The sequence below is a fragment of the Scomber scombrus genome, chromosome 10 (assembly GCF_963691925.1).
Source record: "Scomber scombrus chromosome 10, fScoSco1.1, whole genome shotgun sequence".
Lineage (NCBI taxonomy): Eukaryota > Metazoa > Chordata > Actinopteri > Scombriformes > Scombridae > Scomber > Scomber scombrus.
The window spans coordinates 11,622,554-11,649,163 of NC_084979.1; the positions used below are offsets into that span (position 1 = coordinate 11,622,554).

General features: G+C 38.7%; 1 protein-coding gene across 1 annotated transcript in view; it reads right to left on the reverse strand.

Annotated features, from left to right (window-relative positions):
• The window catches only part of espn (espin), a 40,068-nt gene extending 22,407 nt beyond the window's left edge, over nt 1–17,661 (reverse strand). The window contains 8 exon segments of the mRNA XM_062427255.1: nt 2,389–2,706; nt 3,124–3,159; nt 3,392–3,563; nt 5,631–5,762; nt 7,248–7,430; nt 7,793–7,979; nt 15,047–15,240; nt 17,362–17,661. Coding sequence (XP_062283239.1) covers nt 2,389–2,706; nt 3,124–3,159; nt 3,392–3,563; nt 5,631–5,762; nt 7,248–7,430; nt 7,793–7,979; nt 15,047–15,240; nt 17,362–17,661 — 1,522 coding nt within the window.
• Between the last annotated feature and the right edge of the window lie 8,949 nt (nt 17,662–26,610).

Consider the following 26,610-nt stretch of genomic DNA (forward strand, 5'->3'; position numbering starts at 1 on the left):
TAAAACTGAAAGTACACAGCGAGTACACAGTTAAAACATGACATTAAGATGCAACAGATTCATTGTCCTATCATCTTGCAGCTCAAACAGCTTCTGAACCTGGAGATATAAAAAAAAAAAAAGCAAAAAAACTTATATCGGCAGCACAAGCTTCTACATGACATTACTCCTGTCACTGGTGAAAACAAAGCTTTCTTTCTCCTCTTAACACCTTACCTTAGCGTTAACAATCCTCTCCTGGAGCTCTCCAGTCTCAACACAGCCTCAGCCACAAAGCCTCACAGAGCACAGAGAGTAGCTGTCACCAGATCCACAGCGTCACCTCCTCTCCGCTCAGCGCTACACCTGTCACTCTACCTGCCCTCTCACTTTACCCACAGGCTTCATCAATAACCTATCACTCAGACCTCAGCAGTACCAATGATGTCACCACCAGCGCACAGACCAACCACTCCCCAACTGCCCAGTGCTTCTTATGCAAAACACAAAGACCCAGGTGCTGCCCCTCACCATGGCCAGCTGCACTCAAATCTCTGAAGCTTTAGGATTATTAGAATATTGATAACTTCAGTGGCCTAAATTTGCTGAAAAAATGGTAGAACATGTACTTATCATGAGTGATATCTCAAAGTTTCTTTTGGAGTTACTACAGTAGATCTAAAGAATAATAATGTGAGAGGCAAAGCAGTCATTTGTTTGGTTACTTCACGACACATTTGACTTGAGTCAAAGCAAGTACAGACAAATGAGGGGACAAAGTCGTGAACGAAAGAAAACACCAGAAACCTCCTTCACTTACAAATGCTTTTAACAAGTTTCATACACTGTCTAACAAAGAGTTAGAAGAGTGTGAATTTAAGAGTGTGAAATACATTTTCCACGCACCAAGCTCGAATATGTCTTAAGTTTGTAAAAATTATTCCATCTGATCAGCTGTTTCCCTGGATGAAGTTAATGGTCCTGTTACTATGGCATCCAAGGTAGATTGTTTTTTCCAATGTATACAGTATGGTGTACACTGATCTTAATTGTGTGTGTGTGTGTGTGTGTGTGTGTGTGTGTGTGTGTGTGTGTGTGTGTGTGTGTGTGTGTGTGTGTGTGTGCGTGCGCGCTTGCTTTTATGTGTTCCAGAGAGAGGCTGATGTTAAATTGTTGATGAGGGCATGCCCTGGGCTGATCACCTGGGTACAGAGAGTAGAGGGGGCGGCACTAATTAAAATCACTCCCTCACATGACTGATGGTGCATGTGTCCACACACAAACACACATACATACAGACATCACCCTGGAGACAGTCTATAGCGACAGGACACTATGGTTACCTGTGGACTTTATAACAGCTAACAACAGCTGATTTTGCATAGCTGATTTATACACATGGCCCCTAACTTTCTGTCTGTCTGAAGAATAGATTTTTCCTGCAACTCAGCTGACTATGCTACACTTGTACTTTTCGATGAAACAGACGTACAACACATTATTTTGCCACTATGCTTGCAGAAAATTAAAACTAAAGCAATAATTATGAGATGAAAAACTCCCAAACTTCCAAATATTGCACTTTTTTGGTGTCTCTGGTTGAAACTAAAACCACGTTCATACAGCTGGACAGAAAATTGTTCACTCAGATTAGTTATCTTTGTTGTAATTACAGTGTTCCCTGAGCAAGTCAATTGCAATTTAATTATAATCACAACTTCACATTCAGTGTTAATGTCCTTCACAGAAGTACTAAACCACTAGAAACACCAGAAGCAGCACTGAAACTTATATTTATGCCAATTTTAATTGTTGTTGCTTATCAGCTCGTAAAACTCACTTTTGAGTGATCTGCAGCCAGATTAATTACTGGAATTAACATCAAACCCATCACAACAGCCATAATGTGTCAACCCAGAGGCTCGCCTCAGTAATGAGCATCTTTGTTAGTCTCGTTAGCCTTGCTAACACAATAACATAATTGTCGGCACCAAGACAAGACACATTGTTACAGAAGAGCAATAGCTCAACTGATGAGGCACAAGGGAACATTGCAGCTAATGACCAGTTTATCCCAAACACCCCGGTCCCTCTGCTTCTTTAGGATTGTTCCATATCACTCATATCTATAGTTTTAATAAAATAAAGGAGGTATATTTGAGTAACAATAACTCAATATAGATAATATGTTGCCATGTGCCGTGCATCATCCCCTGTAGCAAAAAGTGAGAATCCTTGTTTTTATACAAAAAATAAGCCAGAGGGTGATGTGCTGCTAACTATCTCTGACAATCTGACGCACATGCACAAATAAAAACTTTTTGTGAATGCTTGAGAAATTTCCCTTTAGATGAGGAAATGTTAGCACAGCTCTGAGGCTCATCTTGCAAACGGCTTAATCTTTTGAGCTCATGCAAGAGCTCACCTCTGCCTTTGTCCTTACCTGCTTATTGCTGGTGCTGCTTTCCACATGGCGCAAGTTGCTTTTCACTTTCAGAAATTCAACTGATGATGGCTCATGAGGGGGCTGTGGTGCTGGGTAGGTCGGGGCTGGAGGAGGCACCGGGGGAGCCTGGGGGGGAGGCGGTGGTGGATAGGTTGGTGGTGGCGGAAGCTTCGTGGGAGGATCAGTAGGTGTTTCATCCTTCTTGGGAATGTTAGAGCCGATGTCTGGGTTGAGCATGTCCATGTACGCCTGTATGTCTGATATGGCTGACTCTGATGCACCTGTGACAAAGATATAGAGGCACATGACACGTAGGCATGTGTAATGGAGACTGACAGACTTACAGTTTCCCTTATGAACCTGAACATGGTGTACTCCCAATTAAGATGAACAAAACAAAGCATTCTGAAAACTTTCAACATTTACTCCATTTGTTTTTCTTAAGAAATGACAGTTACTGTAATGATGATCCACACCTCCATCCAAATCAACTATCTGCACACAGACCACTAGGGTGCAGCACCAGTATAGCAAGCACCTGTGGCATAAAACAAAAGAGTAAAAAAAACTGCTGCATGTTGTCAACACTTTAGTCAATATCTGAGGGATCCACCATTGCTGAGGAGTTGTATTTGCAATTCAACAAAGTTGACATGTTACAAAAAACAGCAGTTAAGGATTCACAGCTAAATATAGACAGCAGGGCTTGTTTCAACCCCCATTCTGATTATGTGCTGATTAAAAAAAACACATATTTGACTATTAAGCTCATCAAGCACTTGGTATTTCAATTTAGAACAGAATTATGCATAATTTGGATCTTAATTTGGATTTTTTAATTGATCTAATCAAACTAAAATGTAAGGAGTTCATTCATTTTACCAGTGTGTGCGACTGTGTTCAGCTGGGCATGGGGGCTTCGTGACATTGTTAAGCTGCTCCTCTTCTCCCCAGTGCTGGACTGACTGGAGTTGGCTGAGTCGTAGTTTGACAGCGAGCTGGATGGTGAACCGATGTCAAAGTGTGCTGCCTGGCTAGCAGGGGGCATGGTGGTGTTTGGGGATGAAAGGCCCGAGTCCGGCTGCTTGTACTCAAGGTCCGTTGAGGGGTCCCGAGACAAAACACGATGTTCCACACTCTGTCAGAGGAATGCAGTTTGTGAATACAAGCGTCATTACCCTTTATCTGTTTTGTTGAACTGTTCAAAATGTGAATATAATTTTTACATTAGTAATGAAAAAAAAAACAATCTTTTGATTCATTCTGAATTAATTAATCATTGAAATGTGTCATTCATCATTTCAGTATTCATTTCTTAAATCCCATGACTTCTCAGTCCCTGATGACTTACATGAAGAGAACAGCATTATGAGTTTAATTATTGCACACTAATGAAACATCTCACAGCTGAAAAAAAGCCTCTGTGGCCATCTGCTTTTCCCACAAGGTAGGACTCAGTTGGCTGAATGTCCCACATGGGAATGCATACAAGAGGGAGAAATATGTTTCCCACATCCTGCAGTGTGGAGGAGTTATTATTCAGTCGGCCACTTGGGGGTTTCAGTAGGTTGAGCCATGAGGGCCCATTGTATGTCAAGTGCTAATACCTGTAGTAATTAGCTGAGAAAAACTGAGGCTAGTCAAAGAACACTTTGGCTCAGCATCAGCTGTTTTTTTGCTTCAGTTTATATATACTTGTGTTTTTAAGGCTGCATTTTGGCTTAGCATTTGGACTTCAGAGATTCCATTGTAGACTAATATTGCACACAGTTTGAAATACATTGGACATGGAACACATACTCACTAAAGCAGACATGTAAGTCATAATTCAATTTAGAGTCTGATAAAGTGAGAGTTGACAATTTGACAGAACAAACGAGGCAACAGTTTACACACTGTCCGAGTATTTTCTGTTTTGAATAGTAAGGAATAAATACTGTTTGTTTCCTTGTTTTGACCTGTAAGAGTAGCGCTCCCATTGGCCCAATTAGTGTCTGAAAATTTAATGACACATTGGTATGTCATGTTGTGTCCCCAGGTTTGATACGAATCTGACCAGCAGTGTATGAAACATTGTGTAATCACTCTACATCGAAACATTATAGCAGCTAAAGGGTTTGAGATCTTTGGAAATCCAATATAAATGGAGTCCGAGACATTGTTCATAACATACAACTAGTTAAATGGTGTATTATTGTTAATTCTGACATTATTAGATATAAAACTCTTCATTGAATCCTGCTGAAATCACAGACTGCTGTAAAAAATGTTGTATGTAGGCTTAATGTACATCTTCCTTCTTTGGGTAGATAATACAAGCTTTAATTTGTTCTTACTTATGACATGATTTAAAGTTTCAGTTAATACTGGAGCCATTTGTGTAAAATAAAACACTGTCATACTTTGATCCACACAAGAACCAGCTTGGCAGTGTTCTTAGGGAGATTGCAGATGAGGGGCTGATATGGGCAACAAAGGCTAAAAGTAGCTCCAAACTGTATGAGTCAGGACAGACACCTACAAAATAAGGATAGTGCCAGTCCAAACTTTAGGACTTCTAAGTTTTTGACCTGCTCACACTCAGCCATGTGCTTCAGGAAATACTCCTTGTTGCATCAACATTTTGAAAAACTACAATGATAGTGAACTTTTAACAGCATATATGATTGCGGGTGAGTTAATAAGGATCCGGTCAGCTTCCTAACATCCAATAAATCAGGTGATGATGGTCACAGCTGTGACTGTCGAAAAATGCAGTTGGTTGGGCTGATTAACTTGAAATATCTCAACTGGATTAAATAAATTTGGTTCCAGGGCCAGTAAAATAGGTGGGACACACTCATTATGCCACCAAAGAATGAAAATTTGCTTGCTCAACTGGATAAAAGTTTACAAAATTGTTCAGAATATAACATATCTACAAAATGTGTTAATAAGATCAATCAAATTTGAATTTGCTTCTTGTACTTCTATGTATTGAATATTTTATTTGACATACACAGACGGGTCACTGTACAGATAGTAAGTCTTTATTCATGAACCATGATGTCATTCATAGTAACAAGCTCAACCCGATCCCCTCTCATAGCTTTGTGTTCTCTCAGTTTCTAAGTAAAAGCTTCTCTCAGCAGCTTTGTTAATAGCTCTGCAGAGGAAGCTCTTAGCTTCAGCCCCAGGACATATTGGGCTCATCTGTGTCTCTTACCATGTTCTCCACAGTGCGCAGGTACTTGGCACACTGGGAATGGCCGTTGTATTCAGCCAGGTCTGCTGCTGTGAAGCCATCCTGGTCCCTGATACCCAGATCCACGCCATTGACCACTAGGATCTGACAGCACTTGAGAGTGACATGAGAGAAACAGATATTTTGTTAATTAGTTAATTAGGTGGAAACCTTGGAAGAAGTTCACAGTATTGACTGAATAAATGCATGACTCAGATGTGAAATTAATTCTTCGTTGTCTCTGGTCAAGCTATGTCCCTGGTTGTAAATATCAACTCTGTAAATATTGACTTACAATTCACAATAATGACACGTACTGTTAAAAACTTGTCCAGTTAAAGACATGATTAACTGCAGAGGAATACAACTCAAAAATTGTCAGCAGCATGACTTTAATTTAGTATAAAAGATGGAGGCAATGTATTGTATAAACCACCTGTTCTGTTTTTATATTTACACTATCATAATTAAATCTCTACTATCATTCCTTACTACAATTGAATTAGTCATCACACCCTCATTGAGCATAAGATGTGAACTTTTGCCTGATTCTTCACTGATCATCTCATTCAAAGATTGCTCTTAAATCATCATGAAAGAAGACAAAAATTAGACATCCTTCTAACAGCTACTTGATTTAGTGTATGATTGTAATGCTTTACCTTATGATTGGGAACGTTCATCTCTTCTAACACAAAGCATGGCTTTCCGGTACTCAAAAGAAACTGAAAACTGTTTCAAACATCTGTTACGAAACCCTGTCAAGTGCCAGGTGGAAGCCAGCCTAAGTTTGTTGTTCTCAGATTGAGCAAGCTTTGTGTTACCATATTGACTCGTTTTAGTGTGAGCTTGTTAATATTCTTTTCTCCAGTTCAAAACTTGGGCAAGCACCTGGCAAGTCAGGGTTTGGACCAATTTTAATTCCTCTTCTGCAATACAAATATCAGACAAATATTAATTTCCTCCTTGTTTAATACATCAAGTCTGTGCTGACACAGCTAACTGACCAGACATAGACACAGCAAAACATTAGTCAAAGTAGTAGGTTGGAGTGGTGTACACCATGAAACCAGTCATTCAAAACAGATAGTTAAGGGTGAAACCCAGTGTGGCTATATGAAGGGATATGTGAGCACCAAGAATCATATTCTTATGTAGTACTCCTACATAGCTGATAGGAATATGGTTTATTTTAAGTCATCTCTACTATTGCTTGTAATATCCTTACTATTAAAAATGATCAGGAGAGCCAACAAAGCCAAGTCACTTCACAACATGAAAAATTAAAATTCACCGTTCAAACACGAAATATCTCAGTGTAGGAAGCCTTTACACTCTAATATCAACATGCCACTACATTAAATTTCTACTGTATTATTTGACTTGAGTGATAATAACTAAAACTAAAACAACAAAATAGTGTTTAATATTAATTATTACAGACAGAGAATATTGCATCTTGTAATCACTTCAGGGTTAAACATGCAGCATCTCTTTCTCTGGTGACTATTTACCTGATTTATATTCCTATATATCCTTTTTTTTTTAATTGTAGTTTGATTCTGACATTAGAAAAAAAAATTACACACCAACACACACCTCTAGTTCACCGTTCTCTGCGGCGTCGTGAAGGGGCGTCCCCCCCCAGTTGTCAGTGACGATCTCGCCACCATGCAGCAGCAGCCAGCTGAGCACCTTTGAATGACCACGACTGGCTGCAAAGTGCATGGCTGTGGCCCCATCACTATCCCGGTCTGTCAGGCTGATCTCTGTGAAACTCATCTACAGGAGGAAGGACATCAACACAAGTTACAGTCATCTTCTATCAGCTCATAATGAAATATTTCAGTTGCATTTGTAGTTGAATTTTAAATATGTGCAATGTATTTATAAAATATGATTTGGGAAAATCAAAAGAACCAAATCATTCTCCAGTTTTTCTCGGCTAGGCATAATTTTGGATATGCAGTATAGACTTGGACTAAGACTTGGAGTAGATACAACACCTATAGAATATCCAGATTTAAGTGGAGCCATATAAAAATATAACAATGCATTAAGTATGGGATGTGGGCCTAGAAATAGATCAGTGAACTCTGTTGTTTTCAAGATTTGATCTTTAGGATCTTGACAATCCAACACACCAGCCAGACGATGACAGTGTTATGGCCCATCTGGGCTGCAGCATGCAGAGGTGTCATCCCATCATTGGCTCTGATGCTCGGATCTGACCCGTAATCCCTGGCCAATAATTGGACAACCTCCAGATGACCCTCTTGGCAGGCCAGGTAGAGCGGTGTGGCACCATTCTTAGTTTGGGAGTTGACAACGCTGAAGGGAAATTAAACAGTGCAATAAATAAGAGAGACCATGGAAACTAATATGGAGGTTGTATGTTAGCCTGTTCTCTCGTTATCACTTAAACTTGGATGGTTGAACAGAAACAAACTCAATGTAGAGTTTTTCGTTCCCTGATTATTAAGACATCAAAACTTGCTGACACCCAATATTCAAGCATGGATTATTTTGAGTAATCTTTTTTTAAGGCATAATAAAGACTATTACACTGAGCATGTCAAAACAAACAAAACACGCTGCCTAGAATTGGTCACATTTACTGAAATTATCCATTATGTCTCACCTGTAATTACAATTTCTGCAATGAAAACTAGCATTTATTATTTTATTATTATAGAGAATCCAAAACTTGAACGTGTTTCCCCTGGTGTGTTTCCCATGGTTTCAGTTTTCAGTATGAGATTGTGAATGTGGGGAAGTATTCTGAAGTAGTATTCTATATAAATATGTATACGATTTGTCTCCACTTCCTGTGGAAAAGTTAAGTCAAAATGTCTCCTTTCCAGGAGCTGCCATCTTGCTTTTGTGACATTTGGAACCAAAGTCTGTGCAATAGAGTTGGGTGGATGACTTCCCGCAGGACACACCAGCCATCCTGCTGCCTGACGGAGGTTTGAGAGCGGCTGTCACAGCTTTCATTTATGATATAATGCACCCCTTTTTATGTCTTCAAATTACTAATTAAAAACAAAGTATCAGTAAAATGAGCATTTGGTCAAACATCAATGTGATAAGAACTACCAAAAATGGGGAAAAATGTATTTGATGTGTACTTTGACCCATCCGCTAACATGGAGGGTGCTGGACTTCTGACCTATGATGCAGCCAGCCACCAGGGGGCGATCAAAATGTCTTGGCTTCACTTTAAGGGAGCTGTCATGTCATCCATGTTGTTTATATTCACTCAATAGTCTGAAGGAAACAGGTAACTGTAACAGGAAAACATGCCTTTGTCAATGTCAACATACAGCTGTTTTGAGAGCAGTCAGTGGTGATGCTGAGCCAAATCCTGGTCTCTTTATTTCCAAAGGCCCTTAGCACGCTTCCCATGCAAAAGCTTATCCAATGCCTGTATCTCTCCTTGTCCCAGATCTTTTCAGTCCCAGCGGGAGGTCAGTGAGTGAGCAGGCACTTCCCCTCTAAATCCCATAAGGTCGTGCTTTATTTGGACACTGACAAATGAGCAATGAGTCTCCTAAGAGGATTATCACTCCACTGGCTTTGCCCAACTTGCTTTGTGCTTAATGAAGGGTTGCCAGTGGCCAAGACGGACTAAGTAGGTGAAGAGGAGGAGTGGAGAAGGTGGGGAAAATGAGAGGCAGGGATTAAGTGGACAGGTGGATCTTGTAGACACAAACATGACCCTGCCCAGTTTTCCGTCAAAGGGATGTGGCTCAAGGCCAAAACTCTCCTGACTAAAGACCCCATATTAAAGCTCAATGTGTGCCTGAGCTCTCAGGAAAGAGATATACATTCTCAAAATAACATCTTCCGCGAAAATTGTAGGCATCCAAAATAAATTTAGTCAGACAAGTCTGATGCATCGGTTTGTCTTAGAGGCAAACGTTAGAAAGGGGGTCTGTTTGGGTGATTGAGGGAAAAGTTCTAAGTTAAAACAAACACATCCTAAATATTTCACAGAATGAAGGGGAAGTAATCTGGAGTTCTATCATCAGGAAGTGGACAGACAGATTTAATTATTCATGAATGTAACCAAAGTGGGATGATGTTCACCTGTGCAGTGGGGTCTTTGTAGGAGAGAATCTTACTTTTGTCATTAATCCTGACCACAAACATTGTGAGAGTGACAAACTCCAATGTGTTTGAGGTAAGATGGATACGTTTCTAACAAAGCACAAACTTCCTGTCAGAACTCTCCAGAATGAAGAGGCTTGAACACTCTCCGCTAAAGAAGTGCTGTTGAGGAACAGGTGTAGATTTCATAGTGCTGAGAATGAGGTTAGCCTTGTGTGACGAAACAGCTAGCAAGTGGCACAAAGGGCAATACTTCGCCAATCACTTTGTCACTCAAAGGGAAAAACACACACTCTGAAGTAGCAGACATTTGATATATTTCTACTTCAGCTCCGATGAGTAATTTACCTCAGTAATTGTCTGTACACTGGCCCCTCCCTTCGAACCATGTGAATGGTAACAAAGACCTTCAAGACTTCATTACAAGTAAAGTAATTGATGTCACACTAATGGTCTTCCTGCCGGATATAGACTCAATGGCTTTTCCTGTCTAAATAATGAAGAATGTTGTGGGAGAATTCATACGCATTATTTACCAATGTGATCTAAGTATGTTTCTGTATGCAATTTTAAAAAGTTGACATTCCAACATGGAAATCCACTGATTACATGATGTACAGCATCTATGTAGATCCTCTGTTCAGCTTCTGACCCTGGAGAGAGGTGTATAATCTTGCACGTCCATGTCCAAGTGTACAGTTGTAATACTGTGGGCCCTTTGCCCAAAAGCATCTCACTATGGCACATTGGATTGCGTTTGAGTTTAAACCTGTGTTGTGAAAGGGAACAGAAAGGGATTTTATCCAACTCGTAGCAAGACGTTCAGTGAGAAGATTTGTGCTGAAGAACTCAATTGCAGTTCAGCTCTTGACTGGGTAAAAAACTGCTATTTACCTCTTTCTTTGCTTAATTCTGAAAACCTAATTTAAGAACTTTCGCACTGATACACAATAACCATAACAATTCAAATGACCTTAACATAAGAAGTAAGAAGGCGCTTATATGCTGATAAAATACTTGTAGTGTTCAGCAGCCATCTTAATTACTTTTTCATATTTGTTAACGTTCAAGATGTCTACTTATCTTGGTCTTTTCTTCTCTATGCTAGTGTTAAAGCTGTTCATTACTGCTACATCAGAGACCTGGATACCTGATGAAGTCTTGACTCGTTTTGGAAAAATATATTTTCTTTGAAGGTGAGGAAACGAATGTGAGTATAAATTAATTTTACGCTGTATGGTATGAATAATAAATCAGAAGACTTGTCATCTCCCTCGGCAGTGAGTCCTACTTTAGTCATCTAACTTTCAAGAATATCCTAATGCAGCAGTCTTCCCTTCTCAACTGCATGTTAAAATTATGGCTTGGCCAAAAGATCTTAATCTGTGCTAATTGATTGCATAACCTGTCTGTAGCCTCTCTCCCCCTTTCACGCTCTCTCATTCATTCAGTCTTTTGTGTACCAAGGTTATCAGTGGAGGCACAGCACACGAGCCTGTTGGTTTTGCTTCACTGGGATGGATGGGCGAACAAGCTGACAATTCAGATGTGGCTTATAAATCTAACAAACACTACATGTCTGGAAACAGAGCCACATTCGTCCCATATAAACACTGTGATTGCTTAATGAGTAGAAAACTGTAGACATCTTAATACTGCAGCAATTGATGGTTACACCTTTCCTTGCTTGTCCTTACTTCACAAAGGACTTTTGAGAAAACTCGTTTGCTATGCCGCATTTGTAACAATTTTATCTAAATAAAATAACAATACAAAAAAAACCCCAATTGCAACCATCTCAGTGGATTTTGCAAGTATGGTTAAACCAATACTTCATACCAACCAATACTTACATATATATATATATATATATATATATATATATATATATTTTTATACGTTTCAATCTAATTCTTACCCAGTCAGTGAATAGATGATGTAGTGGTAGTTTTACAGCACCCTGAATGCTATGTCAAGAAAAAAATTCAAGACGAAAGTTCTGTAGATCTTTGCATTTTTTGTAATGAAGAGGTCAGATCAGGTAAACATGCAATCCCAAACCCTTAAACTCGACCACCAGCCTCCAAAATGTAAGGTCAGTCAAAGCCTAGGTGGAGGTATGTGGTCTTTTACACAAGTTTTCAGTTTGAAGTTGTGTAAGCGTTAACAGTGTGAAATACAACATAAAACAGGTTGTAACCACTTGTAAACTTGTTGTCATAGTCAAGAGGCTTGTAAATGACACAGAGGATAATGCAGCATCCACAAAATGCAACAAAGCACTTCAAATGTAGTTGGTGTCACTTGTTTACTGTTTATTGCCAGCTACTATTACCTCTGTGCAGAATTATGTTTTACTGTCATTAGTCTGCCAGTTACTAAACTGATGATGTAACAGAGGGGGTCATGTTAACCTTGCAATTGTTCAACTGGAACAAACTCTAAGCCATACAATTAGCTCTTAAAACTCATCGATACAAATTTGCGGTTTGTAATAAACCCTGAAACAAGAATGCTATCTCCCTGCTGCAAAGTTCCATTCTAAACAATGAGGCTGGCGACCAGAAAGAAGCCCGTCTATTCTAACGGGTTTGTTTTCCTCATTATCTTATCACCGGTTGGTGCTACTGTGTGTCACCGTGGAGATGGTGGTAAACAGCAACCATGGGAGGGGTTGAGGAGAAGAGTGAATGGGGCCCAGCTATCAGGGAGGCTACCGTGTCCCTGGGGCTCATTAAATTTTCAACAGCTATGCACCTGTCTGGGCTGCATCTAGACAATATTGGAGGTGTAGAGCACAAGGTTACAAGCTGCTCCTGCTAAAGCCTTCAAAGTCAAAGCAATTCAACAGACAACGCTGTTAAGTTTAAAGACTATTTCTTTATGGCAGCAGTGAATTATTGTCCTTGATGTTTGAAGAAGACACCAACACAGAGAACATCCGTCAACTCAACGGTCATCTCCATATTGTCCTTCTTTAGTCTTTTATAACCAGACAGGTGTTGTTATCTATAACGCTAAACAGAAAAAAACTCACTCAAACCCAGTCGTCTTAACATTACTTTAACGTTATCTAGTGGTACCTGGTCATGTGCTGAATACACTTTAATTTATAGGCTAAAATAAAAACAACTGATTTAAATTTTAGAAGCATTCATTACTTGCAACTTTCAGTAGGGAGACATGATCAGTCAACAGCCATGCTGAGATGTCCCTAAGCGAGACTATGTGAAGTTCAATACATTTGAATGTAGTGCAATGCAGGCACATATAAGAATTGTCTTTAGATGAAGAACAGCTTGACCATACAGTCACTACAGTGTTTACTCCAAATCTGCGCTTAAATTGCTGCATCATGATCACACATCAATCAAATCCAAACTCTCTGGGGTTTACTGTACAAAAGCTGAACTGACTGAAATGGGAATGCAGTGACCCTAATCATGCTTCCCTTTTTACTATATAATACCTGCCCTGCAAATAGCCTGTCTGCTATGTATAAAGAGTCTGTGCTATCTTTTCAGCTCTGTGTGATCAGTGTTGTGTCTTAGAAAAGACAATTCAGTCTTCCTAATGCCTTACGCGTGTCCATGGGGATCATATGAGTGGGTGTCATCTCTACAGGGCACAGGTGGTTCTGACACAGCACTGATTAGGGATGATATCCATCAAGAGCCTCCCCATATAGTAATACACAGTACAATCTGACAACACAAATATTAGATCACCAAATCTTACTTGACTGATCTGGCTCTCACAGCACCCAGAGACATTAGTCTAGACTCTAAATGTATTACATAAGCAGCACATGGGCGTTGTTGTCACGATATTTTGTGAAAAGCAAACCACTAAGGATTTAAACTGGTATTTTGATTGCCTCACTGGTATTAAAAAAAGCAAAGTTCAGGTTGATCCCCACCAGTGCCAATGGGTACTATAAATACTATAAGCCCAAAGTTTATATACTAGCAAAAACTGAACTATTTCTGAACTGTTTAGTAAACACCTAATAAGAAAGAAGACTTGCCTTGAAATCTGCTAGGTCATTTGAAGTTGCAGATTTCAAGGCAAGTTTTTCAAATTTTGAACAATTTCAAACTTTTAAATCTGAATCTGAACAGTGGATCCATTACAACCTGCTTCAGCTTTAAACAGTAGGAGAAAACTGACCTGTATAAAAAATAAAGATTGTAAAGCTTAGGGCTTTTTTTAAATCAAAGTTGTGCTGCTGGTTTCATGGCTGTCAAGAGTGTTAAAGGGCACCGTGTTGGAGAAAGAGAGAGGGAGAAAAAAAAGTGGGTTGTGGAGTTTGAGAGTTTAGCTTTTTATCCCACTATATATGCAACATAAACAACACTGATAACATACTTTTATATTGGCTGTTTATCCTAACTTTGTGTCAAGCCTGTTGATACTGTATGTGTAGCTATTACTTTTAAAGCTGCAGCTGGACTTACTCATGAATTTACTGTTGTGATGTTTGTGAGATGATTTAGTATGTTTACTTAAAATGTTGACAAAACTCAGTGTCCTCCTAATGTATTGTTTGAATTAATTTTGGAGCTCACAGTTTCATTAACATTGTGTTAAAATGTCTTTGTAAAGGTGGAACAGTTAACAACTACAGAGGATGGGAATGACTGGAATGGTGAGGACTGAAAGTAACTTCTAAGGACCAACAGATTTTTTGCACTGATCAGATGGATGCTCATCATCATAGCATAAGTGAAAATACTATTGTAGTTTGTGTATTACTAATATTATGCGTCATTTTTTTTGTAAAAGCTTGTAGAATAATTCATAATTATGTTTTCATTAGTGTATAATCATCTGAAAATAAGAATCATGTTTTCATTACTGTAGAATGAGCCCTTTGTATCTACACAGGGAGCAGGTCCTCTCCACTGAGTCCGCCATGTTGCACCATCATTTTTCTACAGTAACCCTGAACAGACAAACCAAACACTGACTCTAACATGCCCTTGTGTTTTTCACGAGTTTTGCAGCCACTTTAGGTTGCTTGGGTAGCTACATGCTTGGGTGGGGAAAAGTATTCAGTTAGTTGCAATCTGCAACCTCACCATTAGATACCTAAATCCTATACGCTCGTCCTTCTAATAAAGTCAGTTGCCTTCCCTGCCCAAAAGTCACCAAATTAAGTCACTGTTAGACAACAGAAACAAGAAATCGACAACTTAAAAATCATACTGTTAGCTTAGATCTTGAAAACGGTGAATTAAAGCTCACAGATCCCTGCAAAGAGAAAACCACCATGCTGCTCTTACTTTGGGCTGTGCCCCAGTAACAGTCGGAGAGAGGGCAGGTCTCCCTTGGCAGCTGCATAGTGAAGGGGTAGTGCGCCTGCATCTGTGGTGGCCCCAGGGTCCACCTCCCCACTCTTCAGCAACCATTCAGTGATCTCATGGTGACTGAAGCGGGATGCAAGGTGGAGAACGGTGGCACCGGAGCTGTCCCTCTCCTAGAAAACAAAGAAAGAAGGAACAGAGCTGAAATAGTTTTGTAGTCAGATATGATGTATTTATCAAACAATAATGTTATTATTGGCTACTTTTTTATACTGCTGAAATGAAGGGAAAGGGACTTAGTCACACAACGTCTGTGCGGTATGAGATGAAATGTTCATATATCTTTTTCTATAAAGGTTCATGTTTAATCTCAATGCTCAAAGTTGTGTGATTTTCAGAAATGTATATGGAATCTTCACAATTTAGAAAAGTAGCAGGTGGAACTGAAACTATTGGTGCCCATATAGAGGTGTATTAAATGATTTCCACAGATTTGTCTATTCATTTGCTTTTGTAATAAATGTGTTAAATTGTAAAGAGACTTAATGGACACCCTGTGTTATTTTTTGTGTTTTTTGATTGGATGTTTATTAATACTTGAGTCTAATCACATAGAAGCTACAGTTGTAGTCTGAGGCAGCGGAGCGCTTTAAATTAACATCATTAACATCTGATATAATCAGAGTGCAATAACAAAGCAAAAGACACAATGGTGAAAACTGGAAGCCAGCACTGACCATTTGTCAAGTAGATTGCCAGTGCTAGTGGTAATTGATAGGTTTTACTAAATGTCAGCCAAGTATCTTATCAGTTAGTTAGTGGCATGGGGCGCTCTTTGTCACTCTTCTGCGGTTGGTCAGGCAGCCCTCAAAAGCAAATGGAGACAGTAAGTAGATGGACGAGCTCTTATTACTCTTTCACATTTAGAATCACAGATTACATGCGGTCAGATCAAGTGCTTGATCAACTCAGGTTTGGTAATTCTGTTTGTGCTGCCTAAATTATTTTTGAGTTAGAGAAGAAAACTTAATGTGGGTCACAGAGCTGTTTATTATCATTAGCACTGTCGCTCCAGGCTCTTGGTATGAATCTGGCAGGGACCTCTGTTCAGAGTTTGCATAGTCTCCATATGTATGTGTGGGTTTCCTACAGTCACAAAGACATCCATTCACAGGCAACTTCGATATTCCTGTTTCCCTAATCTGCATGTCTATGTGTGATATACTGGTGACCTGTAAAGAAAGTACTGTCTGCCTCTTACACACAGTATGTCAGAGAAGGATGTAGCATAGTATGTGTAGTATAAGCAGGTGTAGAAAAGTCACAATACAAGTGCTGATGATGATGTATTAAACCTGTATATATGAGGGTATAAAGAGAACACTGTAGTACAACACTGCAGCTTTTACTAAGGCTCCTTCAAAGTGCCTGCTGCATTCCTTCATTGGTGTGAATACTTTGCATCTTACCAGCAGGGACATGAAAATAAGGTAATTGAGTCATAAGGTTTAATCCATCATGTGAAGGGTTTAACTATTTGCCCAGTATCACATCAAAGGCTCTGCCATGTGTTTTTATTTGTTCCTTTTCTGAGTTACTGTACTTGCTGTTTAATGGATATCATTTGCAAATCCAGTTTTGCATACTTCATTACCATGAGAACATGAGGCAATGGAGCACCAAGAGAAAAGTCACAAATTTCCAAGGGCAAATTCTAACATTGTCAATGCATTTAAAATGCCCTGCTGACATTATTTTATATGTACTGAAGCTTTGTGAGATTAATTTGATTTCTTTAATCAAACAGATTTCAATGTTAGTCATATAATGCTACCTTTCAATTTTTCTGAATGTCTGAGGATTTCTTCTCTTTCAAAGGGACTACCAAAGTTTGTCAGCTAGTCTATACACCATTCATTTTTGAATGAAGTCTTTCTCTATCACCAAACCCACAAAGGTAGCCTTAGCCTATCATGAATGTCTATCTTGGTTTCCTCTACAAGAGGAGTCACCCTGGTTTGAGGAAGAACTATTAAACATGAACAATTTGAGTTTGGTAATACAAATCTGATTATCTAAATGTTGTTTTGGAAAAATGTTCACTTCTGTCTGAAAGGATGCATTAAACGTTTAAGTTTTAGACATGAGGAAACTTTGACATCAGTCAAATAAAGCCCACATCAACTAAAAATGGGGTTTAGGTGATGCATGCAGGGCTGAGAAATACCGGCCAGGTCAGAGGAAACTGAATTAGGCTACAGTCTGCTACACTTCACTATGCGTAAATCACTCACCTCTGGCCGACAGCCACCCTGGGTCAGCAGCCACTGTAAACAGGCCAAGTTGCCAGTGGCTGCTGCGTCGTGCGCCGGGCTCGCCCCGTTGTTGGCCAGGCAGTTACCCGGCAGTCCTGCCTCCTCCACCAGGAAGCGCAGACAGGTCAGTTTCCCTGCCCGGGCTGCGTGGTGGACCGGCGTGGCTCCTAGCACATCCTTCACATCGCTGGTGAGCGCCTTTGCCGCAAATTGCACTTTCAGGGTCTGCACGTCCCCTTGCCTTGCAGCAAGCAGCGTCCTGTCCCCCTCCACCACCATGGCTGCCGCAGGCTACACTACTCCTTTCTAGTTGAGCCCGAATCAGTTCACCGTGTGGCTGGGGTCAGCATTGTCCCTCTGAAGCGTCAGATCATCTCAGTCGCCCGATTAATTTAGTACGAAAGCTCAGTTATCGCTCCACATCTTTCAAAAGCCAAATAATGACAAGCAAGATCCGGTTTCCTTCAGATGCTGCACATTTTAATACGCGACTTTTTACATGTTGAAATTGAACTCAGATCGTTATTGTTTATCTGAGTGATAAACTAACCCGCTGTCTATGTTTGTCCAGAGGATGTGGCCCAGTTGTCTGCTTCTTTTCTCTCTGACGCCAGCAGGATGCTGCACACCTGTTGCGTAATTGCTACACTAGACTATTTGTTTCTTGTGAACCATTAAACTAGTTTTGTTTAATAAGTTTGTTCTAATTGTCTTCCGAAAAACTAAATACGTTTCAGAGAATATTCCGCAGTGTTTTTCTTCCTATAGCAGATGGCGACATGGGACTCAGAGCCTGTTAAATAATCCATCAGGGGGAGGATCGCTGAGCCTGTTACAGGTTGTTGCTTTCTGGAAATCGGCTCAGAAGTTAAAGGGGCAGTGCGACCAGACTGCTTAAATTCTGAGTATTGTCCAACGGAGAAAGTTACACAACTGTGGTGGTGGATGTCAGTCAAGTAAGCCTATACAACACGGCTATGAACTAATCCAGCAGTGGAATTTTTGAACACACGCCCAGTCTTGTTTGCATACAGCATTAATTTTACATATGGAAGTGAAATCAGCATCACTGGACACCCACAGTCTTGCACACTGAAGAGGTCCATCTGGTGGCCTTTTGTAAAACTGAGCTTCTGAAAGACTATAACTTGTGTTTTCACATGTGGCTGTTTAGAGAAGTACAGTATCAAAATGAAATGCCTTGGAGCTAAAAGCTAAAACAATTTGGTCAAAATTATCTGTTTAAAGCTTCTGTTGTTTTGAAGTGTTAAACATGGCTGTTGGTACAGATAATCTATTAATTTAATGTATAACTGAAATCCCAGAAACTTTTAGCACTTTGTTGATTGTTGCACTTTTTTACTTGTTGTTAATGGTATTCTTTATACTCTTGCTCTTTCCAGTTATTTTTTTATTTTAATAATTATATGTTTTAAAAAAATAAACAAACTCTTTATAATTAACTTGTTCCTCAGCTACTTAAGAATTAGGGCCACAGCTCCTTTGAGTCACTGACATAAAAGTAATCCAACCCTCACTTGTGAGTCACTTTGGATTTTGGATAAAAGCATCTGCCAAGTAACTAAATGTAAGAAATTAAGAACAGATAATAGCAATACAGTTGATTCACTGGCAAAATGCTGAGCAAGTTACTTCTGGGTGATGATAATAATAGCAATGTTTTACTGTGGTGTGTGCAATGGCGGAAATTAACTGAGTACACATTCTTAATTACTACAATGAAATACAATTTTTAGGGTACTTTTCCTTCAGTATTTTCATTTTATGCAACTTAATAGAAATATTGCACTTTTACCTCCACTACATTTAACTCTAAATCTGTAGTCACTTTGCAGAGTAAGATTGTATATACAAAAATAAGATCAGCCTCTAACATCTGATGTTTAGTGATAGGTTAAAGTGCCTAACAGTATAATAAGCAGTTCATGAAATATTATACTTATTACATGTTCATGCATCTGTGATAGTAATCGGTAATAGTATATATATTCTGAATATATACTTAATTTTGGATACTTTTATAGCCTACTACCTACTTATTCTCTTCAGTAACACTTTGTATGCAGAACTTTTCTTATACATTTTTTTTTATTTTAGTCTGCATTGTTGATACTTTTTCTTAAACCTTACATAATGTTCAGCGTCAAATTTGACCCAATTTTACATTTGAGAGCTGTAAAAACAACCTATACACATTTCTTCAGCCAGACTTTTCCTGAACCACAGTATACAAAAAAGGAAATAAAATGCATCTTTTTTTTTTGTGTGTGTGCAGCTGACACAATTTTTATATGCAAATGAATACATGTAACACGTGTTTATTTAAAAATCAAAATCAAAACTCAAAAATCAGCATTAAACATGTTGTATTCATCATATTCTATCAAATGTTCTCCTGGACCATAAAATAGTGATTGTGAATGTCTTTTTTCCACAAGATTATTCAAACATTTATTAATGACTGACGGGCAATCTATGAAAATGAACTGGTGTAGAGATTAATTATGAGTCAGTATATGAACAGTATGTAAGTGTTAAGTAGAAGATCTGAGTATGTCTACCGCCGCAAGTCAGTTACACTGTAATGTTTCTCGCTTCATGCTGTTAAAATGAACCATGTGTATTAGGATCTCAGCTTGATGGATGAATGAAAGAGAAGAGAAGAAAAACGTAGGCTTGATAGATGTAATGGATACATATTTCCAGTGTATGAACCTGGCGTTATGATGAACTGTAATACTTTTCATCACCAAACGGTGGCAGGAAAGCTTGATATTCAAAATGTAATCTTCTTCCTCCTGCAGAGATGTTCAGGTGCTAAACTGTGTTTTTGTATTGGCTCAGAATCACTGTAAATTGTGGCATACATAGGACATTAATGTAACCAAATAACCACTAGTTATAGGCTACACAATTTGAAGTACACTACCAATCTTTTTTTTAACTCAAAATGTCAGCCCTTTCAAGTCTTTATGATTTAGGCTACAATGTCAAAATATCAGCTATGACGTATGTCTTACAATTAAGCTAATGCAGTTTAGTATTCAGTCTTATTTATAGGGTAATAACGAACTTTTCCTCTTCTTCTTTTTATGGGATAGTTTGAGAGCTAACATCATAATAAGAAAACGTGCAGCCTCACATCAGGTATCGCACTGCATGTTCACACGCTCAGATTAGGTTGATTGATTTTTCCGCTTAAGTGTGTGTGGTAGGGTGGGGAGGTGGTTGGGGGATATGGGCGAGCCTCGTGCTCGACGCGTGCCTCTCTGTCCCATCTGTTGCACCGGCCCAACTGTCATAGACACCACGCGCCAATTTGGGGGAGGTCAGGGGAAATTCCCACGAGTGGTCTGACTAATTGTACAAGTCCCTGAAGAAAATGGACAATAGCGACACTCAGCATGATGTGGGAAGACACCTCATCAATATCACTGTAAAACAACACAGCCCAGAAGTTTTTGTAAAGGCCAAAATACACAAAAAACCTTAAAGTCGTCACAGCTTACTCATATTTAGAGGTATTAAGCCATTTTTTGTTGTTTTTATTTAGTGACTGAGTGGATTATTATTAAGTAAATGTATTATAGTATTGATTATACTATTTCCACATTAGTTGTTTACCAAAACAGAAGCAGACCGACAGCTTTTTAAAAAAAAAAAAAAAAAACAACAACTTAAAGGTGCAATAGCACAAATTCACCATAGATCTATACAAAATTTGATATTTGAACATTTCTAAAGGATATGTATGCTTATTGATCACATGATAACTTACTGCCCATTTGATATTTATTTGTCGATTGTCGGTTGTCTATTTGTTTGGTTTTTCATTGAGGTCCAGACAAGAGTAGGTAAGTCAAGCCTTTGGTGCAGCTGCAGCTTAGCAGCTTTATAATGAAGGGTCTAACACAGGGCTTAATCATGTGTGTGTGAGCTGGAGTTTTTTCCCACAGACTTCAAGTAAAGAGAAGCTTAAATCTCTATTGAATTGGAAAACGGGCTGCCAACGGTTTTCCTGTGAAGGCTGGGATATTTCTTGCACGCGTCAGACGTGCGACAGTTATTCAAATTGGACTCAATTATTCAAGGCGTGGGGCCCCTCTTTTGTGTGGTCACATCTGCTGCTGCGCGGGAACATTCAAATCAGGACATCTTTTGCTCAAGTTCATACTGCTTATAACAATGCAATGTCCGTTTATTCTTTGCAGCTATTTACCCTTTACAACGACAGAAAGACCTTAATACACCTTCAAACAGTGGCCTGCCATCCAGGGAAAAGTCCCAAAACCGAGTATAAGCTGATACTGAACGATTTACCAGTATGCCCCTAGTTCACTGCTTATAACAGTCCATGCTTATCACAGATCATTGTTTATTTTAACATTTTTATGGCCGACACAGGCCCATTTTTATGAGAAGACGTCTCTTTATAAGGACCTCTAGAAATGTTTTCGTGCAGATTTGGTCCATAAAATGTAACACTTTTTTTCTATTTTTATGAAATCAAAAATAATGAAAATAATAAATAAGAATATTCTTTGTTCCCTTAAATCTCTATTCATTATGTTGGTCATCACCGTTTAAACTCGTATATTGAAAATGAGGTTATGGTAACTCGGTCCTTCAGAGTAGCTGGACTGTCTTTAAAACAGCTATCCTCGCGCCCAGCTGGTTGGCGCGTGCCATATGAGTGATTGCTTTCGCCTGAGTAAACCTGGGCGCGTGCAGCCAAGAGGCAAGTCTAAGCGAAGTGTTTGTGTCTTAGTTTATGGTCAAAAATACCACTAATAACAAAATGATAATAATGCAGCATCTAACTTACATATTTGTGTAAATGTAAGAATAAAAATCACCATAATTGATAATAACGATTGTACTGTTTATAAAAAAGAGACCAGACAAAATAAATCTTTATTAAGACATTGAAAGAAGAAACATACACACACAGAGGAAATCATTTTATTTATACTCCTCACATCCGCAACAGGTTGCATCTTTTCACATTTTTCTTAACCTACAGTATGGTCTCTCTTGCCTGCTTGCTTTCATCTATTAATTTATTCATTCTTTCTTGCTTTCTTTCTTTTGTCTCTCTCTCTTTCTTTATTCCTTCCTCCTTTTCTTTCTTTGTTTCTTTCTTTCTTTGTTTCTTTCTTTCTTTCTCTCTCTCTCTCTCTTTCTTTCTTTCTTTCTTTCTTTTTTCTTTCGTTCTTTCTTTCATTCTCTCTCTCTCTCTCTCTCTCTCTCTCTCTCTCTCTCTCTCTCTCTCTCTCTCTCTCTTCCTTTTCCTTATCCGACTTAAAACATCAGGAAAACACGTAAAAGCAGTTGTGTGAAGCATCCTGTACAGGGGTTATATACTGATGGTATATCTATGCACATGTAAATGTAATTAGAAATGTGACTGATTTCATAAATTGAATGTCTAATGTCTAAACATGATTTACACATTTACATAAAAAGGCTTACTTTAAGAAAAAATCTTCATGAATGGTGGTTTTATACGGTACAAAGTTGTATTCAGTCAAAAATCTGGCTTGAGGCTGTAGCCAGCACTACGAGATGCTCTGATATTCTGAATTTGGCTGTCTTTTTTTGGAATAGGGGAAGCCCAAAGCATAAAAGATTTGAGAGGCTCTGTTGCAAACAAATTGGTCGTCTATAGGCCATTGTTATTGATTATACATTGCGTTTTGATGTAAAAGGTTTTTTACTCTGTACTTGCTGACCTTCCTACACTCCAAACTAAAGATAAACAGATTCATTCATCTTTATAAACACAAAGCCTCCACTTTTTATGTTTTCTACAGAAACAAATTCAGCTTTAATATTATCATTGTTTCTATCACATTATTCCTTACTGACACAAAACACATGGATGTTGTGGAAAATAGATACATAGTAGTGGAATGTTTGCCTTTGGTTTAACAGTGACATAAATTCCTTTTCATATAAATATCATCTTTTCAATAAAGCAACAGGTTCCAGATTGACACAAACCACAAAGAAATAAAGAACTTTTCTGCATAATTGAGGTATATTGTAGCTAATTATATTCATGGGGCTTTAAGATAAAGAAACTTTAGAGTAATTCCCCAGAAACAACATTTTCTCTTTGGTTTTAGACTGACATCAATCTTTTTACATAGAAATAGGCTACCATCTTTTCAATAACAGGCTCCACACTAATGCAAATTTGTATAGAAATAAACAAGAATAAGCATAATGTAGTTCATCTCGTCTCTCCTCTGTCCTTATCGCAGCCTTCAGACATTACTGAGACGTCTTCTGTGCCCTTGAACTCACCATGCAGGCTTGATGTGGCCCCCACAGCGACCCAGTCATCCGTGAGCTGCAGTGAGAATTTCTATGGTCAGACTTTCTCACACTCAGGCTCATTAGCGACAGACAGAAACAGGACAACTAATTTGACAAGACAGACATTTGAAGTACAGTACAGCTTCTACAGTGAAAAGTTTGAGACAACTTTGGTGTGATATTATTGATTGGTTAAATAGACTTTAAATCATCATTATTATTACTCTATTATTATTATTATTATTTTTATTTTTATTATTATTATTATTATTATTAGTAGTAGTAGTAGTAGTAGTAGTAGTAATAGTAGTAGTAGTGGTAGTAGTACAGTAAGTATATTATTCAGTCTTCAGCTAATTATATCGTCAACATCAAACAATGGGTCAGATTACACATACAACAAATATAGTCAATATATAAAAATAACAGGTTATTATTAGCTTATTCTTATAATATCCATGTGTCATTACAAAATCTTTATGTCACGTGTTACAGTTAAAACAGTCTTGGTTACAATTAGGCTACAGTCAAATTATTGGACATGTGTCATTATTCAAGCTCAGACAATGTTACACATAACAGCTTTTGTCATTTATAAAGCCATAAACAACATATTAAAACAACACACTGATACAGGTGAAGATAAGAGAAAAGGATTTTATGTCAATCGCGGTGTCTTGAGATTAATTAAAGCCATGTACACTAACCATTTAGTAAGTAACATGTTCAAAACACAAACAGGTATAAATGTCATACATTTTTAAAACGCAAAAATAACATACCATTGTGTGACTTCGTTGCTCCACATGCTCATCAGTTTAAAGCCCATACAGCAGAAGCAGCAGCAGCGGTTCCAGGTCGTTGCTGGTTGAGGACTGAAATCATATTGAGCGCCCTTTTACAACACGAGGTCCGAAGCTCAATGGCAGAGACGCTCTGTCTTTGTGGGCGGATCCCTCCTACAGGTCACACCCCACATCGGCTTGGTTCAGCTGCACTTCTGAAGTCCTCCGCAGGACAACGCAACAGCACAGCAAAGTGCAAAAATATACAGAATATTTAAGATTTCCAATTCAATAAGGATTGAGTTGAAATTGTTTGCGATATTTGCAAGCTTGAGTTTCACTTAAGGCGTAGTTAGACCCAAAGAAAGGCTATTTTCTTGGCTGTTTGTTGTTGCCAGGTTACCTCTTTACTAAAAATGTAGTCAAAAGCATCCATTTCTCAGGTTTGCATCTTTAATTGTCCCAGTGTAGTATATACGCTACCAAGCTCCATACAGTCCGCATTGGTGCATTCATGAAATATCTGAAAACGCAGCTCTCCCCTGAACACCTGAACACGTCGACCCTTGTGCCTCTTTACCTTATTAGCGCTTTGTTGATTACACAATTTTAAAAACCTGGTTAGTTTGGGCTCTTTCTGGGTCACTGTCCTCTGTCGTTTGATTGTCTTGCCTCGCTTGTAAGTCGCTTTGCATAAAAGAGTCTGATAAATCAAAACATGTTAATGTAAAATATGAATAACCTATCGAGTAATGGCACTACCTTTTTTAAATGCCAAATGTGATCTCTTTATTCTTATACCTGTTAATTGTTATGAGCAGATGCATGCAGTATGTAGGGCATGCACATCCAAAAACACCTTTACAGATGCTGCATTTAAAAAAATAAATAAACAGAAGGCATAGGTTTGATGAAAGATCCGGACACTTTGGTGATCTTTCCCAGCCAGTTTAATTTAACGGAGTAACGTTTTGATAGAGATCTGAAGATCATTGTCAGACATACATCACAAAGTAACACTCAGGTGATTGTGATATGACCAATAATCAACTTTGATCATATTTTCCTTCTATAATCTATTAGGTATTCAGTCTATAGGAGCTTGATATACCCCCCCCCCCCCCCCCCCCCCCCATGCTCAATTTCCCCTCGGACAACTCTTAATAGTCCCAGTGTCTCTGTAACTTCAATATAATTCATCGGAGCAGGAAAGCCATCTGCTGCCTTTGTTCACCCGGCTCGTGCTGTTCTCGTGCCCCTGATATGGCAGCACAATGGACGGATTGGATTTCTATCCAATATTCAAAAAACCCCGCCAACAAGCCGACTGTCCAGCGCGTCTGATACCTTGCCAATAGCTAGGGCAGTTTTAAGCCCTGCATAGTCCATTTACAAAAAGATAAAGAAATCAACAGAAATGTATTTTAAGTTCAGGGTTGTGTGCCTTTTTTTTATTATTAATGTTCTGATAGATGTATTATCCTGCTGGCTTCTTGTGGAGCTCACATTGACGTGTATGAATGAAGAGTCTGTCTGAGCAGAAAACGACAGCTATTGGTGGAGCAGCCTATGCGACGCTATAAGTTTACCTTTGTCAACTTTGAAGAGCACAACAAATGTGCGCCATCAGATGTGTGGTGGCCTACATACAGCTTGGCTTTTGGCTTGGTGAGGCTTCTTTGGATATTCAAATCCCGTCTGAGCCATCCTTCTAATTTATGTACAATCAACTAAAATGTTTCTCAGCCTCTGCCACGAAGGACGACGCCAGACTCGATGCTTTTGACTGTAGTAGACTTTCTTCTCAATGTGGAGTGACAATAGACGCAATCAATTGCAACGCGTCTTTAAAGTAATTAAAGCACCGTGAATGTTGGCAAGACATTCCCAAAAGCTCTCTAGTCACTCATACATGTTTATTATTATAATAATAACAATTATTATTATTATTTTATGTCTTTCATTTACCCTTTTTTGTGTTTTTTCATACAATATGTGTATGTCAGTCTTTAGTCTGTCTTTAACCAAGTGTAGGCTACATGGATGTTCATAATGCTCGATTTGGATCCATTTCAGTTCTGGCTTCAGTATGATTTTTCTC